The sequence below is a fragment of the Schistocerca nitens genome, chromosome 10, assembly GCF_023898315.1.
Source record: "Schistocerca nitens isolate TAMUIC-IGC-003100 chromosome 10, iqSchNite1.1, whole genome shotgun sequence".
Lineage (NCBI taxonomy): Eukaryota > Metazoa > Arthropoda > Insecta > Orthoptera > Acrididae > Schistocerca > Schistocerca nitens.
Genome location: NC_064623.1, coordinates 216,590,223 through 216,612,798, shown reverse-complemented (window position 1 = coordinate 216,612,798; position 22,576 = coordinate 216,590,223). Strand labels below are relative to the sequence as shown.

Here is a 22,576-nt window from a genome sequence, read left to right as displayed (position 1 = left end):
CCTCGACTGACTCAATTCCACCTTTTCTACCTAGGCCAACTACAATTTGCGCGTGCTACACAGTTCCGTTCCCGAGAGGAACCACAACACGTTTTACATACAAAGTAACTAAGAACCCTAAGTGAAGGTCAGCAATTTACATGACCGCAAACAAACATTTTAAATAAAACAGAACATTTGCATAAACCCAAAATTATTTAATTTTAAAGATAACCAAAGAGATTATATGAGGAAGACAAAAGATCATTACAGAGATTATACTTAATTACAGTAGCGAATTAATCATACACTAATTACAGAAGTTCAATGATGGGATGTTGAACAAAATAGAAAGCTAAATGAATCAACAAAAGGTATGTAATGTCTAAGCTATGGTGTTACAAGCCAACAGAGAAACTACAGCTGATTCTACTTTTAAAAAAATGAGAGAGAGAGAGAGAGAGAGAATGAATGAATAATGCAGTTAATATGCAAAACTGCGACAAATGGTGTTGACCATTTTCATTTGCTTGCTCCCTCAGACTGGTTTGACTTGAAAGACATTAATAAACAATAATCTAATCTAAATGATATGTGAAACTACAGCCGAATCAGTCAATTGTTTTCCAACAACTGACAAAATTGATTTCATTTGGTTCTCCCATCAACAGGTTAAATGCAATTTGGTGTGGGTTTCCAGCAACATGATTGAAGAAATTACACATTTATTCTTACACTGACAATTAACTTTTCCATAAGTTAAGGACATGTTTTGTCCTCATTTGCTTGTTTAATAATCTACTGCCTCAGGATTCCACCACAGTTGCAACTGCATTAGCACATCAGTGAGCTTAAGTTGTGTAAACACTGCTGTGTTTCAGAAAAAGTTAACACATTGCCAAGAGAAAAGTAGGTGTTTCTCAAAACTAACCACAAATGATTATTCTCTGAAAGAAAGGGGGTAACAAGTTTGGGAAAAATAAATCCCCAGCTCTGTTTCAATTTCAGTGGAATTCTTTATCCCAGTGTACTATTAACAATGAGTAACTGTGATTCTACACCTCAATGATCTGAGAAAAAGGAAAAAATAAAATTACTTCAAATCCTATCCCTGTAAAGACTGCAGGACTGAACATTTTCACTTACAGGGTGTTTCAAAAATGACCGGTATATTTGAAATGGCAATAAAAACTAAACGAGCAGCGATAGAAATACACCGTTTGTTGCAATATGCTTGGGACAACAGTACATTTTCAGGCGGACAAACTTTCGAAATTACAGTAGTTACAATTTTCAACAACAGATGGCGCTGCAAGTGATGTGAACGATATAGAAGATAACGCAGTCTGTGGGTGCGCCATTCTGTACGTCGTCTTTCTGCTGTAAGCGTGTGCTGTTCACAACGTGCAAGTGTGCTGTAGACAACATGGTTTATTCCTTAGAACAGAGGATTTTTCTGGTGTTGGAATTCCACCTCCTAGAACACAGTGTTGTTACATCAAGACGAAGTTTTCAACAGAGGTTTAATGTAACCAAAGGACCGAAAAGCGATACAATAAAGGATCTGTTTGAAAAATTTCAACGGACTGGGAACGTGACGGATGAATGTGTTGGAAAGGTAGGGCGACCGCGTACGGCAACCACAGAGGGCAACGCGCAGCTAGTGCAGCAGGTGATCCAACAGCGGCCTCGGGTTTCCGTTCGCCGTGTTGCAGCTGCGGTCCAAATGATGCCAACGTCCACATATCGTCTTATACGCCAGAGTTTACACCTCTATCCATACAAAATTCAAACGCGGCAACCCCTCAGCGCCGCTACCATTGCTGCACGAGAGACATTCGCTAACGATATAGTGCACAGGATTGATGACGGCGATATGCATGTGGGCAGCATTTGGTTTACTGACGAAGCTTATTTTTACCTGGACGGCTTCGTCAATAAACAGAACTGGTGCATATGGGGAACCGAAAAGCCCCATGTTGCAGTCCCATCATCCCTGCATCCTCAAAAAGTACTGGTCTGGGCCGCCATTTCTTCCAAAGGAATCATTGGCCCATTTTTCAGATCCGAAACGATTACTGCATCACGCTATCTGGACATTCTTCGTGAATTTGTGGCGGTACAAACTGCCTTAGACGACACTGCGAACACCTCGTGGTTTATGCAAGATGGTGCCCGGCCACATCGCACGGCCGACGTCTTTAATTTCCTGAATGAATATTTCGATGATCGTGTGATTGCTTTGGGCTATCCGAAACATACAGGAGGCGGCGTCGATTGGCCTCCCTATTCGCCAGACATGAACCCCTGTGACTTCTTTCTGTGGGGACACTTGAAAGACTAGGTGTACCGCCAGAATCCAGAAACAATTGAACAGCTGAAGCAGTACATCTCATCTGCATGTGAAGCCATTCCGCCAGGCACGTTGTCAAAGGTTTCGGGTAATTTCATTCAGAGACTACGCCATATTATTGCTACGCATGGTGGATATGTGGAAAATATCGTACTATAGAGTTTCCCAGACCGCAGCGCCATCTGTTGTTGAAAATTGTAACTACTGTAATTTCGAAAGTTTGTCTGCCTGAAAATGTACTGTTGTCCCAAGCATATTGCAACAAACGGTGTATTTCTATCGCTGCTCGTTTAGTTTTTATTGCCGTTTCAAATATACCGGTCATTTTTGAAACACCCTGTCCAAATATTGTAGTTTGTCAGACATATTTATATGTTAATAAAACAATGGAAAATCCAGGATGGAATGTAACAATATACAGCGGAGATGCTGAGTCACGATAGGCACAACAAAAACATGCACACAATTATAGCTTTCGGCCATTAAGGCCTTTGTCATTAATAAACACACACACACACACACACACACACACACACACACACACACACACACTAATGCAACTCACACACACGTCTGCACTCTCAGGCAATTGAAACCACACTGCAAGTAGGAGCACTAGCACATGATGGGAGTGGCAACGGGGTGGGGGGTAAGGAGGGGGAGGGATACTATGATGGGTGTGGTGGACAGTGAAGTGATACAGTTTAGATGAAGGGCAGGAGAGAAAAGGGGGCGGGAGGGGGGGGGGAGATAGCAGAATGGAGAGAAATAAAAAGGAGAAGTGAAGAAAGAAGAAATTAAAAGACTGGGTGTGGCGATGAAATTACAGCTGTGTAGTACTGGAATGGGAACAGGGAGGGGGCTGGATGGGTGAGGACAGTGACTAACAAAGGTTGAGGCCAGGAGGGTTACGGGAATGTAGGATGTACTGTAGGAAAAGTTCCCACCTGCGCAATTCAGAAAAACTGGTGTTGGAAGGATCCATATGGCACAGCCTGTGAATCATTCATTGAAATGAGGGACATCATGTTTGGCAGCGTGTTCAGCAACAGGGTGGTCCACTTGTTTCTCGGCCACAGTTTGTCGGTGGCCATTCGTGCAGACAGACAGCTTGTTGGCTGTCTTGGCTACATAGAATGCAGCACAGTGGTTGCATCTTAGCTTGTAAATCACATGACTGGTTTCACAGGTAGCCCTGCCTTTGGTGGGATAGGTGATGTTTAGTGACCAGACTGGAGTAGGTGGTGGTGGTGGTAGGAGGATGTATGGGACAGGTCTTGCATCTAGGTCTGTTATGGGGTTATGAGCTACGAGGTGAGAGATTGGAACCAGGGGTTGTGTAAGGATGGACGATTGTATGGTTGAATACCACTGTAGGAGGGATGGAAAGGATAGTGGGCAGGACATTTCTCATTTCAGGGTACAACAGAGAATGTAATTCAGTTGCTCCAGTCCTGGACGGTACTGAGTTACGAAGGGAATGCTCCTCTGTGGCCGGACTGTGGGACATTGGAAGGTGGTGGGATACTGGAAAGATAAGGCACGGCAGATTTGTTTTTGTACAAGGTTGGGAGGAGGATAATTACAGTTAGTGAAGGCTTCGGTGAGACTCTCGGTATATTCCGAGAGGGTCTGCTCATCGCTGCAGATGGGATGACGACAGGTGGCTAGGCTGTACGGAAAGGACTTCTTGATATGGAATGGGTGGCAGCTGTCAAAGTGGAGGTATTGCTGGTGGTTAGTAGGTTTGATATGGATGGAGGTACTGATGTAGTCATCTCTGAGGTGGAGGTCAGCATCTAGGAAGGTGGCTTGTTGGGTTGAGTAGGACCAGGTGAAGCAAATAGGGGAGAAGTTGCGGTTCTGAAGCAATGTGGATAATTATATGTTACTTTCACCCTGATGGGCAGACAAGAAAATTTTAAAAGTTGTCAGAACGAACATAGCTACATAGTTATGAAATAGTTACTGTATATTGTCTCAATGGGAACTACTATTTTGGAGCCAAAAGGAGCATAAGTCTTACTTCTGTTCGGTCGGAGGGGGGGGAAGCCAAAAGGAGCATAAGTCTTACTTCTGTTCGGTCGGGGGGGGGGAGTTGATTCCTTTCATCTTGATGTTGAAAATATGAAAAGTTCAGGAATTTACTCTGAAGATGGTACACTGTCTGGCAAGTTTCAATCCAATGCATTGATTAATAAAAGTATACTGAGGTACAGAATTCCAACAGAATTTGTGATTTATTTTACCTAGACTTCTCAATCCATTTTTTTCTCTTCAGAGAAGCGTTCTCAGTGGTGAGTTTTGAGTAACACACACACCCACTCTTCTCTTTTTGTCACATTCAAATTAATTTATCTGGCCAAACCATGGCAGCATGTACAATACTGAACCTCAGGAACATGCTTAACCTCTAATTAAATTGCAATTGAATACCTAGGAATTACAATTACGAGCAACTTAAATAGTAAAGACCACATAGATAATGTTGTGGGGAAGGCAAAGCAAAGACTGTGCTTTGTTGGCAGAACACATAGAAGATGCGACAAACTCACTAAAGAGACAGCCTACATTACACTTGTCCCTCCCCTGCTGGAACGTTGCTGCGTGGTGAGGGATCCTTACCAGGTACAATTGACGGAGGACATCAAAAAAGTGCAAAGGAGGGCAGCTCATTTCGTGTTATCGCACAGTAGGGGTAAGAGTGTCACTGTTATGATATGCGAATTGGGGTGGCAGTCACAGAAGCAAAGGCGGTTTTCTTTGCAGCAGCAAGATCTATTTATGAAATTTCAATGACCAACTTTCTCTTCCAAATGCGAAAATATTTTGTTGACACCCACCTACGTAGGGAGAAATGATCGTCACAATAAAATAAGAGAAATGAGAGCTCGAATGGAAAGATTTAGGTGTTCCTTTTTCCCACACGCCATTTGAGAGTGTGTACGCCCTTACACTCGATTCTATGCAGAAGTTAAGACCAGTACCCAGAAGGAATAAGTCATGTGTAACATGTGGCTTTACCTGGCCTAAATACCTGGAAGATACTTTAAGTGGCCCTGTGACACTGCCATTTATCCAGAATTTCAGCATAACAGTGTGGTGTCACCACCAGACACCACAATTGCTAGGTGGTAGCCTTTAAATCGGCCGCGGTCCATTAGTATACGTTGAACCCGCATGTCGCCACTATCAGTGATTGCAGACCGAGCGCCGCCACACTGCAGGTCTAGAGAGACTTCCTAGCCCTCGCCCCAGTTGTACAGCCGACTTTGCTAGCGATGGTTCACTGACAAATTACGCTCTCATTTGCCGAGACGATAGTAGCCTTCAGCTACGTCATTTGCTACGACCTAGCAAGGCGCCATTATCAATTGCTATTTATCTTGTGATGCATGTACCGTCAGACCGATGTTCACCAATTATGGATTAAAATTAAGTATTCCAGAAGCTACGTACTTTTTTTACTAGACTCAACTCCTTTAACTGTTCCAGACCTCACGCCAGCCTGCATGAGCTTAAACGCGTGCCTTTCGGCTACCTCATAGAGGTTTGGCTGTCTCGCCAAGTCACAACAAACAGTTTGATTCAAATTCTTTGCCAGACAAAAACTGAAACATGAGTTTTCATTTAAGACGCAGTATTTTGAACACACTAACAGAAAAAAATATTTCCCTCTAATGGAACAATGGAAAATCCAGGATGGAATAAAGACAATATTAGGAAAAGGACATTTTCTGCTCACCTTATAGTGGAGATGCTGAGTCGCAGATAGGCACAACAAAAAGACTGTAAGCAAGTAAGCTTTTGACCAAAAGGCCTTCATCAAAAATAGACAGAACACACACACACACACACACACACACACACACACACACACACATGACCACAGTCTCTCTAACTGCTGCGGCCAGACCGGCAGCCAGACACTGTGGTCGTGTGTGTGTGTTTTGTCTATTTCTGATGAAGGGCTGTTCGGCAAAAGATGATATGCTGACAGTCTTTTTGTTGTGCATATCTGCAACTATCCTTTTTATAATACTGTCATTGCTCCCTAATGGAATTTTTATCACTCTGTATATAGCGTTTGTTCATCATTGTTACTGTGCATATAAGTTCTTGCCTCTCCCAAATGTCACTGAGATTTGATTGGTACAAGTATAGAATGCCGTAGGAGGCTTCGAGCTGTGACAGGAATTACAGCTGTCAGGGTCGATAAGAAGAGTGGCACGTACAGGTCGCGGGGAGGGAGAGCCGCAGAACAAAAATTTTCCTCGTGCCTCTCTTCACTCCTACTTTCCTCTCATTCCAGTTGTTTAACATGAACATATTCCTCATTTTCCTCCCTGTCTTCATCTTGGACATCACATATGTTATACTCCTCCACACACCAAGGTTGGTTGGTTGGTTGGTTGGTTTGGGGATGGGGAGGTTACCAAACAGTGAGGTCATCGGTAGTCCCATCAGATTAGAGAAAGAAGTCAGCCTTGCCCTTTCCAAGGAACCATCCCACACACCAAAGGATGTAATGAAGGTGTTAAGGCTCTGTACTCTCTTTCTGGAGGACCAGATGTTAAATCCTTGCCTGAGCACCCTGATCCATTTTCTAGAGTGCATTTTGATTAGAGCATTAGTGCTATTCCTGTGCTGAGATTTATCACATAAATGTGATATTAGGATTTAGTATAGTGTGTTCTGTTGTGACAAGTGTGTATCATTTTTGTTTATACCACTGCACTTTACACATGCGATATAAAAAAGCAAGTATGGTTGTTAAGCAAACTCTAAAAATGGGAGTACAAGTGTCGGAAGATAAACTGCCTGGCACAACTTACAAGAAATAAATTCATGCTGAAACTTCAGCTCAGCCAATGTGAACCATGGTAGACAGTATAATGTGCCACAACACATATTAATGCACCCACATTTCAACCAACAGCAAAATGTATATTTGCAACTGAAACTTAAGACTCCCAATCCGTGACCACTACTACTAATTTAAGAAACCAGCAACAATAAGTTGCAAACATTGTCGCAAGGAAAGATAAGCATTTATCACTCGGTACAGCTTAACCAACTGGGATGCATGATTATCAATACATTGATACTTGTAACCGGAAGAAAGAATTAACTCAATAAAAATTTTCCAAAAATAACCATTAGTTATGATGTGTGGGTGTACAGAATGCTTGTAATGTCATAAAATAAAAATACGTAATACATATTTGATTTTGTATTTATAACCCTGTATTCACCTGACCAAAAGTCTTGTTCCTCCTGCCACCGAACTTCAATAATTCCCACTATATCTAATGTCAACCTATCCATTTCCCTTTTTTAAATTTTCTAACCTACCTGCCCAATTATGGGATCTGACAATCTACACTCCGATCCGTAGAATGCCAGTTTTGTTTCTCCTGATAACGACGTCCTCTTGAGTAGTCCCCTCGCAGACATCCGAATGGGGGACTATTTTACCTCCAGAATATTTTACCAGAGAGTACGCCATCATCATTTAACCAAACAATAAAGCTGCATACTCTCAGGAAAAATTATGGCCGTAGTTTCCCCTTGCTTTCAGCCATATGCAGTACCAGCACAGCAAAGCCGTTTTGGTTAGTGTTACAAGGCCAGATCAGTCAATCATCCAGGCTGTTGTCCCTGCAGCTACTGAAAAAGCTGCTGCCCCTCTTCAACAGGTACCCCTCCATTGTGGTTGCACCTACGGTACGGCTATCTGTATCGTTGAGGCACACAAGCCTCCCCACCAACGGCAAGGTCCATGGTTCATGCAGGAATAGGTTTAATAATGAATAAAAAAATAGGAGCATAGGTAAGCTACTATGAACAGCATTGTGAACGAATTATTGTTGCCAAGATAATCATGAAGCCCACGTCTACCACAGTTGTACAAGTTTATATGCCAACTAGCTCCGCAGATGAAGAAGAGATTGAAGAAATGTATGATGAGATAAAAGAAATTATTCAGACAGTGAAGGGAGATGAAAATTTAATAGTCATGGGGAACTGGAATTCAATATTAGGAAAAGGAAGAGAAGAAAAAGTAGTAGGTGAATATGGGATGGTGGTAAGGAAGAAAGACGAAGCCGTCTGGTAGAATTTTGCACAGAGCATAATTTAATCATAGCTAACACTTGGTTATGAATCATGAAAGAAGGTTATATACAGGGAACAGGTGTGGAGACTCTGGAAGGTTTCAGGTAGGTTATGTAATTGTAAGAGATTTATGAAATAGGTTTTAAATGGTAAGACATTCCCAGTGGCAGATGTGGACTCTGACCACAATTTATTAGTTATGAACTGTTGACTGAAACTGATGAAATTGCATAAAGGTAGGAATTTAAGGAGATGGGACCTGGTTAAACTGAAAGAACCAGAGGTTGTAGTGAGTTTCAGAGAGAGCATTGGGGAACATTTGACAAGAAAGCGGGAAGGAAATACAGTAGAAAAAGAATGGGTAGCTTTGTAAGATAAAATTGTGAAGGCAGCAGAGGACAAACTAGGTAAAAAGATGTGGGCTAGTAGAAATCTGTGGGTAACAGAAGAGATATTGAATTTAATTGATGAAGGGAGAAAATATGAAAATGCTGCAAATGAAGTAAGCAAAAAGGAATACAAATGTCAATGAGATCAACAGGAAGTGCAAAATGGCCAAGCAGGGATGGCTAGAGGACAAATGTAAGGATGTAGAGGCATATATCACTACGGGTAAGATAGATATTGCCTATAGGAAAATTAAAGAGACCTTTGGAGAAAAGATAACCACTTGTACGAATATCAAGAGCTCAGATGGAAACCCAGTTATAAGCAAAGAAGGGAAAGCAGAAAGGTGGAAGGAGTATATAGAGGGTCTATACAAGGGTGATGTACTTGAGAACAATATTATGGAAATGGAAGAGGATGTAGACGAAGATGAAATGGGAGATGTGATACTGTGTGAAGAGTTTGACAGACCTGAGTCGAAACAAGGCCCTGGGAGTAGACGTCATTCCATTACAACTACTGATAGCCTTGGGAGAGCCAGACCTGACAAAACTCTACCGTCTAATGAGCAATATGTATGAGACTTCAAGAAGAATATAGTAATTCCAATCCCAAAGAAAGCAGGTCAATTCTCTTAGAACATAGATTATGGAATGGCAAACCTAAGTTTCTAGCATTTGTAGACTTAGAGAAAGCTTTTGACAATGTTGACTGGAATATTCTCTTTCAAATTCTGAAGGTGGCAGGGGTAAAATACAGGGAGCGAAAGGCTATTTACAATTTGTACAGAAACCAGATGGCAGTTATAAGAGTCGAGGGGCATGAAAGGGAAGCAGTGGTTGGGAAGGGAGTGAGACAGGGTTGTAGCCTCTCCCCGATGTTATTCAATCTGTATATTGAGCAAGCAGTAAAGGGAACAAAAGAAAAATTTGGAGTAAGAATTAAAATCCATGGAGAAGAAATGAAAACTTTGAGGTTTGTCGATGACATTGTAATTCTGGCAGAGACAGCAAACGACCTCCAAGAGCTGTTGAGGGAATGGACAGGTTCTTGAAAGGAGTATATAAGATGAAAATCAACAAAAGCAAAACAAAGATAATGGAATGTAGTCAAATTAAATCAGGTGATGCTTATGAGGGAATTTGATTAGGAGATGAGACACTTGAAGTAGTAGACAAGTTTTGCCATTTGGAGAGCAAAATAACTGATGATGGTAGAAGTAGAGAGGATATAAAATGTAGACTGGCAATGACAAGGAAAGCGTTTCTGAAGAAGAAAGATTTGTTAACATCAAGTATAGATTTAAGTGTCAGGAAGTCGTTTCTGAAAGTATTTGTATGGAGTGTAGCCATGTATGGAAGTGAAACATAGTTTAGACAAGAAGGGAATAGAGGCTTTTGAAATGTGGTGCTACAGAAGAATGCTGAAGATTAGATGGGTAGATCACATAACTAATGAGGAGGTACTGAATGGAATTGGGGAGAAGAGGAATTTGTGGCACAATTTGACAAGAAGAAGGGATCGGTTAGTAGGACATGTTCTGAGGTGTCAAGGGATCACCAATTTAGTACTGAGGGCAGTGTGGAGGATAAACGTCGTAGAGGGAGACTAAGAGATGAATACACCAAGCAGATTCAGAAGGATGTAGGTTGCAGTAGGTACTGGGAGATGAAGAAGCTTGCACAGGATAGAGTAGCATGGAGAGCTGCATCAAACCAGTCTCTGGACTGAAGACCACAACAATAAATTTTTAAAAGAAGGTTGTTCTAATATATCTTCCACAGATCCTGAGTGACATTAGTGTAATAGATGTGGATGAGTTAAAAAAATCTTAACCAAACAAAGTCATTGGGCAAAAAAAGTTTCTAATGAGATGGAGAGTGCATTGACATGGAACTAGACTTCTTATACCCACTCGATGTACACTGTACAGCAATGGGAGCCCTGAATTATGCATCTACCAATCACAGCAGTAAGTTAAGAAAAGTTTGATATACTATGCATTATTGAGAGTCGAACAACATCTCTTTTTCTGCATACTGAACTATAAGAAAGTATCAGTTAATAGGACACAGCCTGAAACCTCAAGGAACAGTTAATTTGGTAAGGAAGGAAAGCATAGGTGTTAAAAAATTGTGTAGGTATGCCAAGGCTTGGCTAAAACAAGCGTGTTGAAATGAAAGTAAGTTGTGCTAATTATTCAGAGCTGAAGAGACTAGCACTGGATAGGCTGGTGTGGAGAGATGCATCAAAGTAGTCTTTAGACTGAAGACTATTAGTAAGTAGTGCAGTGTGAGTTTTCCCAGTGTTTCTGCTGTGGAAGCATAACTTCACTTTTATGTTGCAGAAATGTAAGCAGATAATTTATTTAGTTTCTTATGCATCTTTTGGTGCTCCTCTTAGTTGATGTGTAACTTTTGTTCTTTCTATACAGGAATCTCCGCCACAAGAAGAAACCATTTCTCCACCTGACGCAATACACACAAAAAAAGAACCTGTAAGTAATACAAACATACAAAAATTGCCTTATACTTTTGTAAATGTGAGATATTTGTTGCTCATGTGTATCATCAAGCAATAAACTCACCAACTGTCATGGAATGAATAGGCATTTGAAGTAACGTGTGCTTTTATGGGAAGAAATAAATGATAGTTCCTGTCAGTTGTGACATTTGTTATAAAACAAATAACTAGACAGGAAATAAAACATTGGTTTGGATGAGGACTCAACCCAGATACCTTCCTTTTGCAGATAGTGCCCTTACCAACAGAGTCCCCCAAGCCTGCATCGAAAGTCACCTCACAGCTGCAGTTTGCCAGTGGCTTTCTCAGTTTCTTCCTTATTTTTCCATACATTAAAATAACGCCTTTTGTACGGGTCTTCTGTGTATTCTAGACAATCATGTCATGCAGATCATCTATAAGGTTTTATATTTGTCTCTTCTTTGGTACTATGATGAGAATGATTTCTGAAAATAACGTTTCAGGTTTTCAGTCTCTAAGTCCCTGTTGCACCTGATGATTTTAATAAATCCATAGATACTTCATTCACCGTTTCCCAATTCTTTGAGTTTGAATCATATACTGCTGGAAAACTTCATTTGCATTGCTGATAATTTTCATCATTGCGATCTACCCCTCTGCACATCTTCAGTTAATGCCTTTACTTTTTACCTTTGAAATTTATGTCTGACTGTCCTGTGTAGAGCATCATTTACATAACAGATTCTTTACATATTTAACTAATCCTGATTTTCCTTTTTTGCAGTTCCTCTTAAATTAATTCTTTAACATCTTGCATTCTATGATGAGCATTCAGTAAGTAGTGCAACACATTTTTTTTTCTCTTGGCCAGCATTGGCTGATAAAATGCAGAATTTGTCACGGGACACGGTGGAATATCCCTGCTCCAACCACTACAGTTTCACAAAGTTCCAGTAGGTGTCGGCGCTATATGTAGCCTTTGAAATGGTGTCTGTAATGGAGGTGCGTTCCAAGCAGAGAGCTCTCATCGAATTTATTTTGGTTGAAGACCAGAGCATCACAGATATCCATAGGCACTTTCAAAATGTCTACGGAGATCTGGCAGTGAACAAAAGCACAGTGAGTCATCGGGCAAGGTGTCTGTCAACATCACAAGAAGGTGGATCGGGCCTGTCCGATCGCGTACGTGCCGGCCGGCCACACACGGATGTGATTCGTGCAGTTTTGCAATTTGTGGACATTATCATTCGAGGCGATTGACGGATCACAATCGAACACCTCACTGCTCAGTTGGACGTCTCTGGGGTACTCTAAGGTGTGTGCCCACTGGGTTACCAGGTGTTGCCTAACAGTGGATCATAAAGGGCAATGTAGGTCCATCATTGTGGAATTGCTCGAATGTTATAGGGCAGAGTGTGACAGTTTTTGTCAAACATCCTCATAGATAATGAAATACGGTATCATCACTTTGAACCAGAAACAAAACCGCAATCCACAGAGTGGAACCACACTACCTCTCCTATGAAGAAAAAGTTCAAAGCTGCCCCCTCAGCCAGTAAACTCACAGGAGTGGTCTTCTGGGACTCCGAAGGGGTTAGGTTATTTTGTTTGAGGTCCTCTGTCTTGGTGCAACAGTCAACTCTGGAGTGTATTGTGCTAACCTCAGAGAATAGGTGAAACAACTTTAGAATCTTCGTTGTCACAAAAATGTAAACAAACTTCTTTTCTGTGTCAGTGGAAGGCCTCATACAAGCCTTTGTACCTGAGAGGAGCTAAAAAACTTCATTGGACTGTTCTTCCTCATCCACCCTACAGCCTGGATCTTACACCTTCTGACTTCCATCTGGTTGGCCCAATGAAAGATGCACTCCACTGGAAACAGTAAGTAAATTTGGGGGAGTTACTGATGCAGCAAGACGTCGGCTCCCATGTCGACCGTTAGAGGGGTACAACGTGAGCATTCGGGCCGAGCATTCGGGCCTTCCCAGCAATGTGGCATAAGACTGTCGCATTCAGTGGAGATTATGTTGAAAAATAGGGTTTTTTAGCCAGAAGAGTGGAGAATAGTATGGTGTACTGGAATCCTGAATAAAACCAGCCTGCTCTTAGAAGTAAATGTGTTATGTTACTAATTGAATGCCCCTCATAATATCGCCACTCCCTCTTCTTTTCTGCAGGCAGTGAGCTGCAATATTGTCCAAATAAAGCTCTTCTGTGTTGGCTATACCTGTTGTCATTGCCCAGGGATTTATTACCTCCTCGTGTAAAATTGGTCCTCGCCGCGGAACCCGATGTAAAGTTTCTCCTTAAATATTAACATATTTGCTTCTGTCAGGCTCGGATATGGAACCTTTACAGAGAGAACGCGCTTTGTGAAACTGGCCGTGTAGCCTATTACAAATACTTGTCTCCTATACTTGCAAATATTTAAGTTTCTCGGTTTAAAACAGGGAAAGAATGACACTTTAAAATAATAACAGTAGAGATCGATATTACTTCCTGTTATTATCTTTATGGCATGTAACAGATGTCCTATCAGTGCCTACACTCATCCTCTTTATATTAACTGTTAAGCTCATTTCACATTCGTGCTGAAGTAACCATTGCTGCTTGTATTTCCACATTAATTTAACAAATTACCACTGATCACAGGAGCCACTTCATTTCTGTTTTAACAGCAAATATATTCCATTAATTCAAGCTACAGCCCAACAACGACAATGGTATTTCGTCTACAGTATTCCTAAGTAATTTCGTGCATCTTTCCATTAATAAACACAATTGCTAAAATATTGTCACCCTACGAATCGATGTAATATTTTCAGCTCATAATCAGTCTTTAGCAAAATACTTCAGACAACTTGTGTGTGATGCGGCAGCATGGAGACGCTGCTAGCACTACACGTACAGTTCGTAAACACAAATGGATCAGCACACTATAAACAAATCGCTGTTCATAACCATTTGACAGTTCTAGCTTTGTAGGCTTTCCATGCATAATAATTCTTGCTAACCTCTTCGAGTTTTCTGCTGGATCCTAAAATCGACACGATTCGATATTTCAGCAATTCACCTACCCACTCTCTTCAGGAGGATGTTGTTGTTGTCAAGACCCGCTCAAAACTGCTGAAGACGGCGCATCCCAAAAATATCGAATCGTGTCGATTTTAGGATCCGGCAGAAAACCCGAGAAGCCTATCGTGGACATTTGACTGTTCTGTTACTCGTGGGTACCACTCAGTCTTCCTGCACATTACATCATTCCAAGTTGCATCATTGTTGACCTCTGTGCTGTCTTTTTTGCTTCTTCTCAAGTCTCTTCTTCCACTGTATAATACTTACATCTCCGTAAACATTTGGATAGGAACACACTCTTACAGCTCTGCCTGTTCTTTCTCACACAGGTCCTTGGCTGTGCACTTTGTTGTATTCCACTCTCATCTTGTTCCCCAAGGTAGTGTTATAGGCCTACACTATGCTTGTTCGTCCTCTTTTAGAATACTGCTGCGCGGTGTGGGATCCTTACCAGATAGGACTGACGGAGTACATCGAAAAAGTTCAAAGAAGGGGTGGATAGCATTAAAACAAAGGTGTTTTTCATTGCAGTGGAATCTTCTCACGAAATTCCAATCACCAACTTTCACCTCAGAATGCGAAAATATTTTGTTGACACCGACCTACTCTGGGAGAAATGATCACTGTGATAAAATATGGGAAATCAGAGCTTGTACAGAAAGATGTAGGTGTTCATTCTTTCCGTGCGCTATATGAGATTGGAACAATAGAGAATTGTGAAGGTGGTTTGATGAACCATCTGCCAGGCACTTTAATGTGATTTGCAGAGTAACCATGTAGATGTAGATGTGTCACTGTCTGTAGTGAGGTGACTTGTAATCATGTGCATTCGTGATGATAATTATGTCTTCCTTTGCTTCCTCTGCCCTCTGCAATCATCTCGTTTCTCCTCTTTTTCAATACGTACAGATATTTGTTGTATCTGCTCTAGAGTTTCAGTTTTTGTGCCAGTCAAATGACTAAAAACAGCACGCAGTCACTGTGTCACCCAGAATGCGCTGTGTCTTTCTTTGAACAGTATTTCAAGATAGTATTTTCTTTCTAATACTGTTTCCAAAAATTAGGAGTACATTTTGTCGTATTTAGAATTGTAAGGTCAGTTGAAAATCAAATTAAAATTCTCATGTTTCGTGCTTTTATACCAGTATTTTGCCAGGAGCATTGTCTTGATCTCTGTGTGCAACAGACTTCCTTTATCCTGCTTTAAAAGCAACATACATTCAAGTTTCTTCTCACAATGTAATGGACTCTGCTTCTTTTCTCCTAAATCTAGTTTTCATTTTGTAACATTCTGCTCCAGCTTCTCTGTAGCAGTAATCTTCGCATGCTCTGCTTGAACCTTCCACTTCAAAATATGTTGCTTAGCCATTGACAATACATTTGAATCAATACTGAGAATGTGTGTGTTCAATTCAGTACAATCACCATCTGTGCATGTGCTACTTGTTTCATCGTGTGAGATCACAGCAAAGGCATTCCGCATGACACAATAAGGCCTGAACCAGGTATTTCAGTAAACAAGTCAGTACCTGATGCATTCAGCTGTGGCTCCATTTATATTCAAGTCCTTGATGAGTTCCTCCTGTGATTCCTTTATCATGTTGAGTAGCATCAAGTCAACAGGGAATCAGCGATCATAAAGTGGTTACTGCATCGATGATTTCAGCCATAAATAGAAATATTAGAAGAGGTAGGAAGATTTTTCTGTTTAGCAAAAGTGACAAAAAGGAGATTACAGAGTACCTGACGGCTCAACACAAAAGTTTTGTCTCAAGTACAGATAACGTTGAGGATACGTGTACAAAGTTCAAAACCATTGTACAATATGCATTAGATGAGTATGTGCCAAGCAAGGTCATAAGAGATGGAAAAGAGCCACCGTGGTACAACAACTGAGTTAGAAAACTGCTGCAGAAGCAAAGGGAACTTCACAGCAAACATAAACATAGCCAAAGCCTTGCAGACAAACAAAAATAACGCGAAGCGAAATGTAGTGTGAGGAGGGCTATGCGAGAGGCATTCAATGAATTCGAAAGTAAAGTTCTATGTACAGACTTCGCAGAAAATCCTAAGAAATTTTGGTCTTATGTCAAAGCGGTAGGTGGATCAAAACAATATGTCCAGACACTGTGTGACCAAAATGGTACTGAAACACAGGATGACAGACTAAAGGCTGAAATACTAAATGTCTTTTTCCAAAGCTGTTTCACAGAGGAAGACTGCACTGTAGTTCCTTCTCTAGATTGTCGCACAGATGACAAAATGGTAGATATTGAAATAGACGACAGAGGGATAAAGAAACAATTAAAATCGCTCAAAAAAGGAAAGGCCACTGGACCTGATGGGATACCAGTTCGATTTTACACAGAGTACGCGAAGGAACTTGCCCCCCTTCTTGCAGCGGTGTACCGTAGGTCTCTAGAAGGGCGTAGCATTCCAAAGGATTGGAAAAGGGCACAGGTTATCCCTGTTTTCAAGAAGGGACGTCGAACAGATGTGCAGAACTTTAGACCTATATCTCTAACGTCGATCAGTTGTAGAATTTTGGAACATCTATTATGTTCGAGTATAATGACTTTTCTGGAGACTAGAAATCTACTCTGTAGGAATCAGCATGGGTTTTGAAAAAGACGATCATGTGAAACCCAGCACGCGCTATTCGTCCACGAGACTCAGAGGGCCATAGACACGGGTTCCCAGGTAGATGCCGTGTTTCTTGACTTCCACAAGGTGTTCGATACAGTTCCCCACAGTCATTTAATGAACAAAGTAAGAGCTTATGGACTATCAGACCAATTGTGTGATTGGATTGAAGAGATCCTAGATAACAGAACACAGCATGTCATTCTCAATGGAGAGAAGTCTTCCGAAGTAAGAGTGATTTCAGGTGTGCCGCAGGGGAGTGTCGTAGGACCGTTGCTATTCACAATATACATAAATGACCTTGTGGATGACATCGGAAGTTCACTGAGGCTTTTTGCAGATGATGCTGTGGTGTATCGAGAGGTTGTAACAATGGAAAATTGTACTGAAATGCAGGAGGATCTGCAGCGAATTGATGCATGGTGCAGGGATTGGCAATTGCATCTCAATGTAGACAAGTGTAATGTGCTGCGAATACATAGAAAGAAAGATCCCTTATCATTTAGCTACAGTATAGCAGCTCAGCAACTGGAAGGAGTTAATTCCATAAATTATCTGGGAGTACGCATTAGGAGTGATTTAAAATGGAATCATCATATAAAGTTGATCGTCGGTAAAGCAGATGCCAGACTGAGATTCATTGGAAGAATCCTAAGGAAATGCAATCCGAAAACAAAGGAAGTAGATTACAGTACACTTGTTCGCCCACTGCTTGAATACTGCTCAGCAGTGTGGGATCCGTACCAGATAGGGTTGATAGAAGAGATAGAGAAGATCCAATGGAGAGCAGCACGCTTCGTTACAGGATCATTTAGTATTCGCGAAAGTGTTACAGAGATGATAGATAAACTCCAGTGGAAGACTCTGCAGGAGAGACGCTCAGTAGCTGGGTAGTGGCTTTTGTTGAAGTTTCGAGAACATACCTTCACTGAGGAGTCAAGCAGTATATTGCTCCCTGCCACGTATATCTCGCAAAGAGACCATGAGGATAAAATCAGAGAGATTAGAGCCCACACAGAGGCATGCCGACAATCTTTCTTTCCACAAACAATACAAGACTGGAATAGAAGGGAGAACCGATAGAGGTACTCAAGGTACCCTCCGCCACACACCGTCAGGTGGCTTGCGGAGTATGGTTGTGGATGTAGATGTAGATGAAGTCATGTCCTCAGAATCTGTGTCTTTGAGTCCTGCACTACTGTATTCTCACTATTTACCGAGCTTAGCTCCCACAACACTATCTACTGTATTTGCCATTTTAATGATATTTTTACACTTGAAAATCAAAAGTACAAAACTCAAGCCCAACTAACTTGTTCCACAAAAAATTCATCACATGCCAAATAGTTCAAAAGTTTCACCTACAGCAGCAATTCAAATTATGCACAGTTGACATTATTGCGACCACATTTATTTCTGCGATTGTCGGTTGCTGTGCCGTAGTGTGGTGCTGAAAACTGCACCGCTCCCTGTGTGTCGTCCAGTTGGTTGCTTCAGATTACTACAGTCCGAGATGCTATATGTTTGTATTTTACATACGATTTCCATGACTGTGACACACTTTTTTTACCCTCTCTGCAAATGGACTCATCACTCTTGTTCATTACTATTTCTCATTGTTATGTTCCAAATCTGTATTCTTCACTGAAAAGCACAGGTCCTCATGCAGTAAGCCAACTGTAAAAAAATGTCCCCGTCATGGTAACAACTGTAAAATTGGTCATTGTTATGAGAACCGATTGGAAAACTCCTCCCTAAATATTAACATATTTGCAGCTATTTGACTTGGGTATCGAAGCTTTACAGAGATAACATACTTGATTACTAAATGAAACTGATCATGTAGCATAATACAAACACCTGTCGCTCATGCTTGCAGATATTACAGTTTATTAAATTTATAAAATGGGAAGATTGTCACTTTGAAATAATAACAGTATAAATCATGTTACTTCATTTTGTCATCCTTTTCTCACATAACACACTTCCTAACAATGCCTAGGCTTATCCATTACTGCATTAACAGCTAAACTTATTTCACATTCGTGCTGAAGTAGTAATTGCCGCATTGCATTTCCATCTGAATTTAACAGGTTATCACTGATCACAGAAGCTGTTTCCTATTTGTTTTTATAACAGTATGTTCCATAAACTAAAGTTTGCATCTAACAACTCCAATATTATTATGTCTACAGTGTTTATAAAATATTCAATGCACCTTTATGCAAATAAACTGAATTACTAAAATATTATTACTCTATGAGCCATGATATATTCAACTTCTTCAGACAATTTGTGTGTGACAAGGTTGCATGCAGCCAGTCCATATGAAACCTGAATGATGATTCTTAATCACGTGCCTGTGTGAGACCAGTAGCTCTTGGCCATTTTTTATGATAAATAGCAAGACAGTTACCTCTCCAGGAAAAAGGTGCACTCGGTTTCGAAAGTTCCAGAAACCAGCAATTTGTAAGGAGTGTGATATACTATGTAATAACACCAAAGACAGCAGTACTCCTTACACATCTGTACGTTTCGTTTCACTCATCTTGCAGTGAACTGCCCACACTGATTTCACTTTAATTGGAAACCAGTGGTTACTTCCTCTAAGACTCTCCAGTACTTCTAAATCTTCTTAATTTAGCAGTAACTTTCTCCGTAGTGTGCTTGACTATTGTACCTGTGAGAAATGTGCCAACAAGATTACTGCTTTCCAACTACAGAGATATATATTGGAAAAGAGGTTACAAAAACATGAAAATCCATAGTTTATTTCAGTTTTGTTGCTATCACTTCTTGGACCATGGTACACACAAACTCAAAGATAGTAATTTACTAACTGTGTGCCCACCATCTGGAGTTCTACTTCCCCTCTTTTATTACACTTATTGGGAAGATACTGGATAAGTTGTGAGCGCTCTTTTGATCCAAGAGGACTCAGTTGTTGGCAATGAGTGTAGCGTTCTCAGAAAAAAAATTATTGGTCATATTGACCATCACATAAAATTTAGTACATGGAGTAAACTGTAGGATGTAGTTTTGAATTATTTATAGGATGTAACAATTTCAGTAGTAAATAAAGTTTCATACTAAAACATTTGTGAGAAACGGCACATAAGTAATTACATCTATTGTCCGGTAACTGAAAATTGTTGGTTTTCTCATCAGTCCCATATTCAGAATTATTGTTATGAAAATTCATGTTTCTTCTACAAATCCCAGTGGTAGAAGAATTTTATGCTGGCAAGTATGTCTACTGTTCTCTTTTATTAATTTTGGCAGAAGAAAGATAGTGGTAGAAGAACTGACAGAAATTGGGATATGAGGAAAGGTGTTCCTACTTGACTTGGTGGAAGGAAATCCTGATGATGGTGAGGAAAGGTGACACAGAGGTGACACTGATATAAATGTAAATTCATTTTCATACTATAGAGTCATATAATACGATACTGGAAACTCCTGAATGACAAACGAATGATGTGAGCAGTAGACAGCCACCCACTATAATTTGAGGTGTTGAGTGTGTGCTCAACAAGCACTTAAGCAAGAAAGGAACTGTCTATGCTTTCACCATTTGACTATTATTACTTCTTTCTTGATACACTGTTGCAATTTCAGTTTTGTAGCCATTATCAAATGAGTTATTAGATACTTTTGACTTCACAGTACATGTCAGCACTATCCTATTCATCACGATTTGATCATACGAGGATTATCATGATAATGCCACTTATGTGGTCTGCCACAGTTGGAGGTCAGAAGTGAGCTCCATATATTAACTTGAAACTTGGTAGCAGGTGCTGTGATGTCATCCTCAAGCTCAGTGTCTCCATGCACTTGGAAACTTGACTCACAAGTCTGCCAACCACTGTTCATTACTGTAAACTCATTGCTTTAATGTTGTTGTGTATGAGCGGACCATAGAAGCATAAAAAGAATAGTGAGTGGACGAGTTTGCAAGTACATATAACCAAGGAGTGTGTGTGTGTGTGTGTGTGTGTGTGTGTGTGTGTGTGAGAGAGAGAGAGAGAGAGAGAGAGATATATATATATATATATATATATATATATATATAGTTAGTTAGCTTGTTAGTTAGTTAGTTAGTTTAGAGTTTCCAAGCAACTCCAGTTTGTGGATTTTTTTTCTTTCTTCAGTGCACTATGCCCCTGGACTGGTGGTATTACATTCTCGAGCAGTGTGATCTATTTGCTGATTTTTTACCAATATGAGTTTCTGCTGAAAGTGTGTGGTGGACTTATATGAGAATTTTCTAAAAAAGTATTAGTTGCTATTCATCATGTAGTGGAGATGCAAGATGCTGACTCACAGATAGGCACAACAAAGAGACTGACAGCAAGTAAGCTTTCGACCAGAAAGGCCTTCATCAGAGAAAGTCAACATACTTGCGCACACCCACCCAACTACACACACACACACACACACACACACACACACACACACACACACTCACAACCACAGTCTCTGGCTTCAGTCTGGCCTCAGCAGCCAGAGACTGTGGTAATGCGTATGTGAGCTGTGTTTGCTTTTTGGCCGAAAGCTTACTTGCTGTCAGTCTTTTTGCTGTCAGTCCGCTATATGGAGCGCTGATATTGCAGCGGATCCTCGATTTCTAAGGTATACGACTCTCAACATTAGATGGGTACTCACTCAGTTTCTGGTTTCTAGCTACAATACTGTGGTGACTCCCTCCATTGCCTCCATATTTAGCAGCAAACAATGGGCTGTGTAGACAAGAAACCAGCCCTCTAACCCCGTCACCAGTTACTTCCGCCAGAGGGAGAACTTAGACGACAACGCTTTATTGACACGAGGCACTCCGAACCGTCACTCGAGTAGTCTCTCGTTCCATTCCGATACGGCAACATCCCTGGCCGTGCACTCGGCAGCTCACCCGCGCAGTGCCACGTGGCTCATCGTCCACTGCACTTCGCTGTGGTATGTGCAAACTGCAGAATTCTTATCCTGCACTTGTCGTCATTGTTCTGTCACAGTCTGTTTAACTAGAAGAGTGTTACTGCATTTTCTGTGTTGCCTTCGCAAGCTGTGTCTCTTCTGGGTGCTTCTGTTGACTACAGGTGTACAAAGCCTCATGCCAGATGCCCGGTTCATCTTCCCAGTATCAGCAATTGGGATACGCATGCAGTGTAGTGCAAATAGTGCAGTGAAATGCATTGCGTACCTGGACTACCAGGCTAATTCTATACTATTATATCCCCAGCTGTTTTTGCACCCTTTTGTTGTCAAGCGTGCAATTGAAGTGGTTTTTCCACACTGCCAGACGATGCCGAACAAAGGTCGTAAGTCATTTGTGGTCTGCCCTGTGCAGACCCTCCTCCATTAAGAGGTGTTAGCTCATTTTGAATATTACTGTAGTCGTTAGGTTTTGTGTTAATATGTTAGAACCAGCCTTCACAGCTCTTCCAGCACACTCCGTCATTTATTACCATTTTTTGTAACTAGAACACAGCTTAGACATGTATAGAAAGGAACATAAATCATTCTGTCAGTACCACCTGA

General features: G+C 41.0%; 1 protein-coding gene across 5 annotated transcripts in view; it reads left to right on the top strand.

The window, feature by feature from the left end:
- LOC126210109 (zinc finger protein 501-like) overlaps positions 1 to 22,576 on the top strand; it is a 366,536-nt gene that overhangs the window by 81,136 nt on the left and 262,824 nt on the right. For all 5 annotated transcript variants that reach the window (XM_049939250.1, XM_049939251.1, XM_049939249.1 and 2 more), the window contains exon 5: positions 11,271 to 11,333. In XM_049939250.1, coding sequence (XP_049795207.1) covers positions 11,271 to 11,333 — 63 coding nt within the window. The remainder of the gene's footprint in view (positions 1 to 11,270; positions 11,334 to 22,576) is intronic.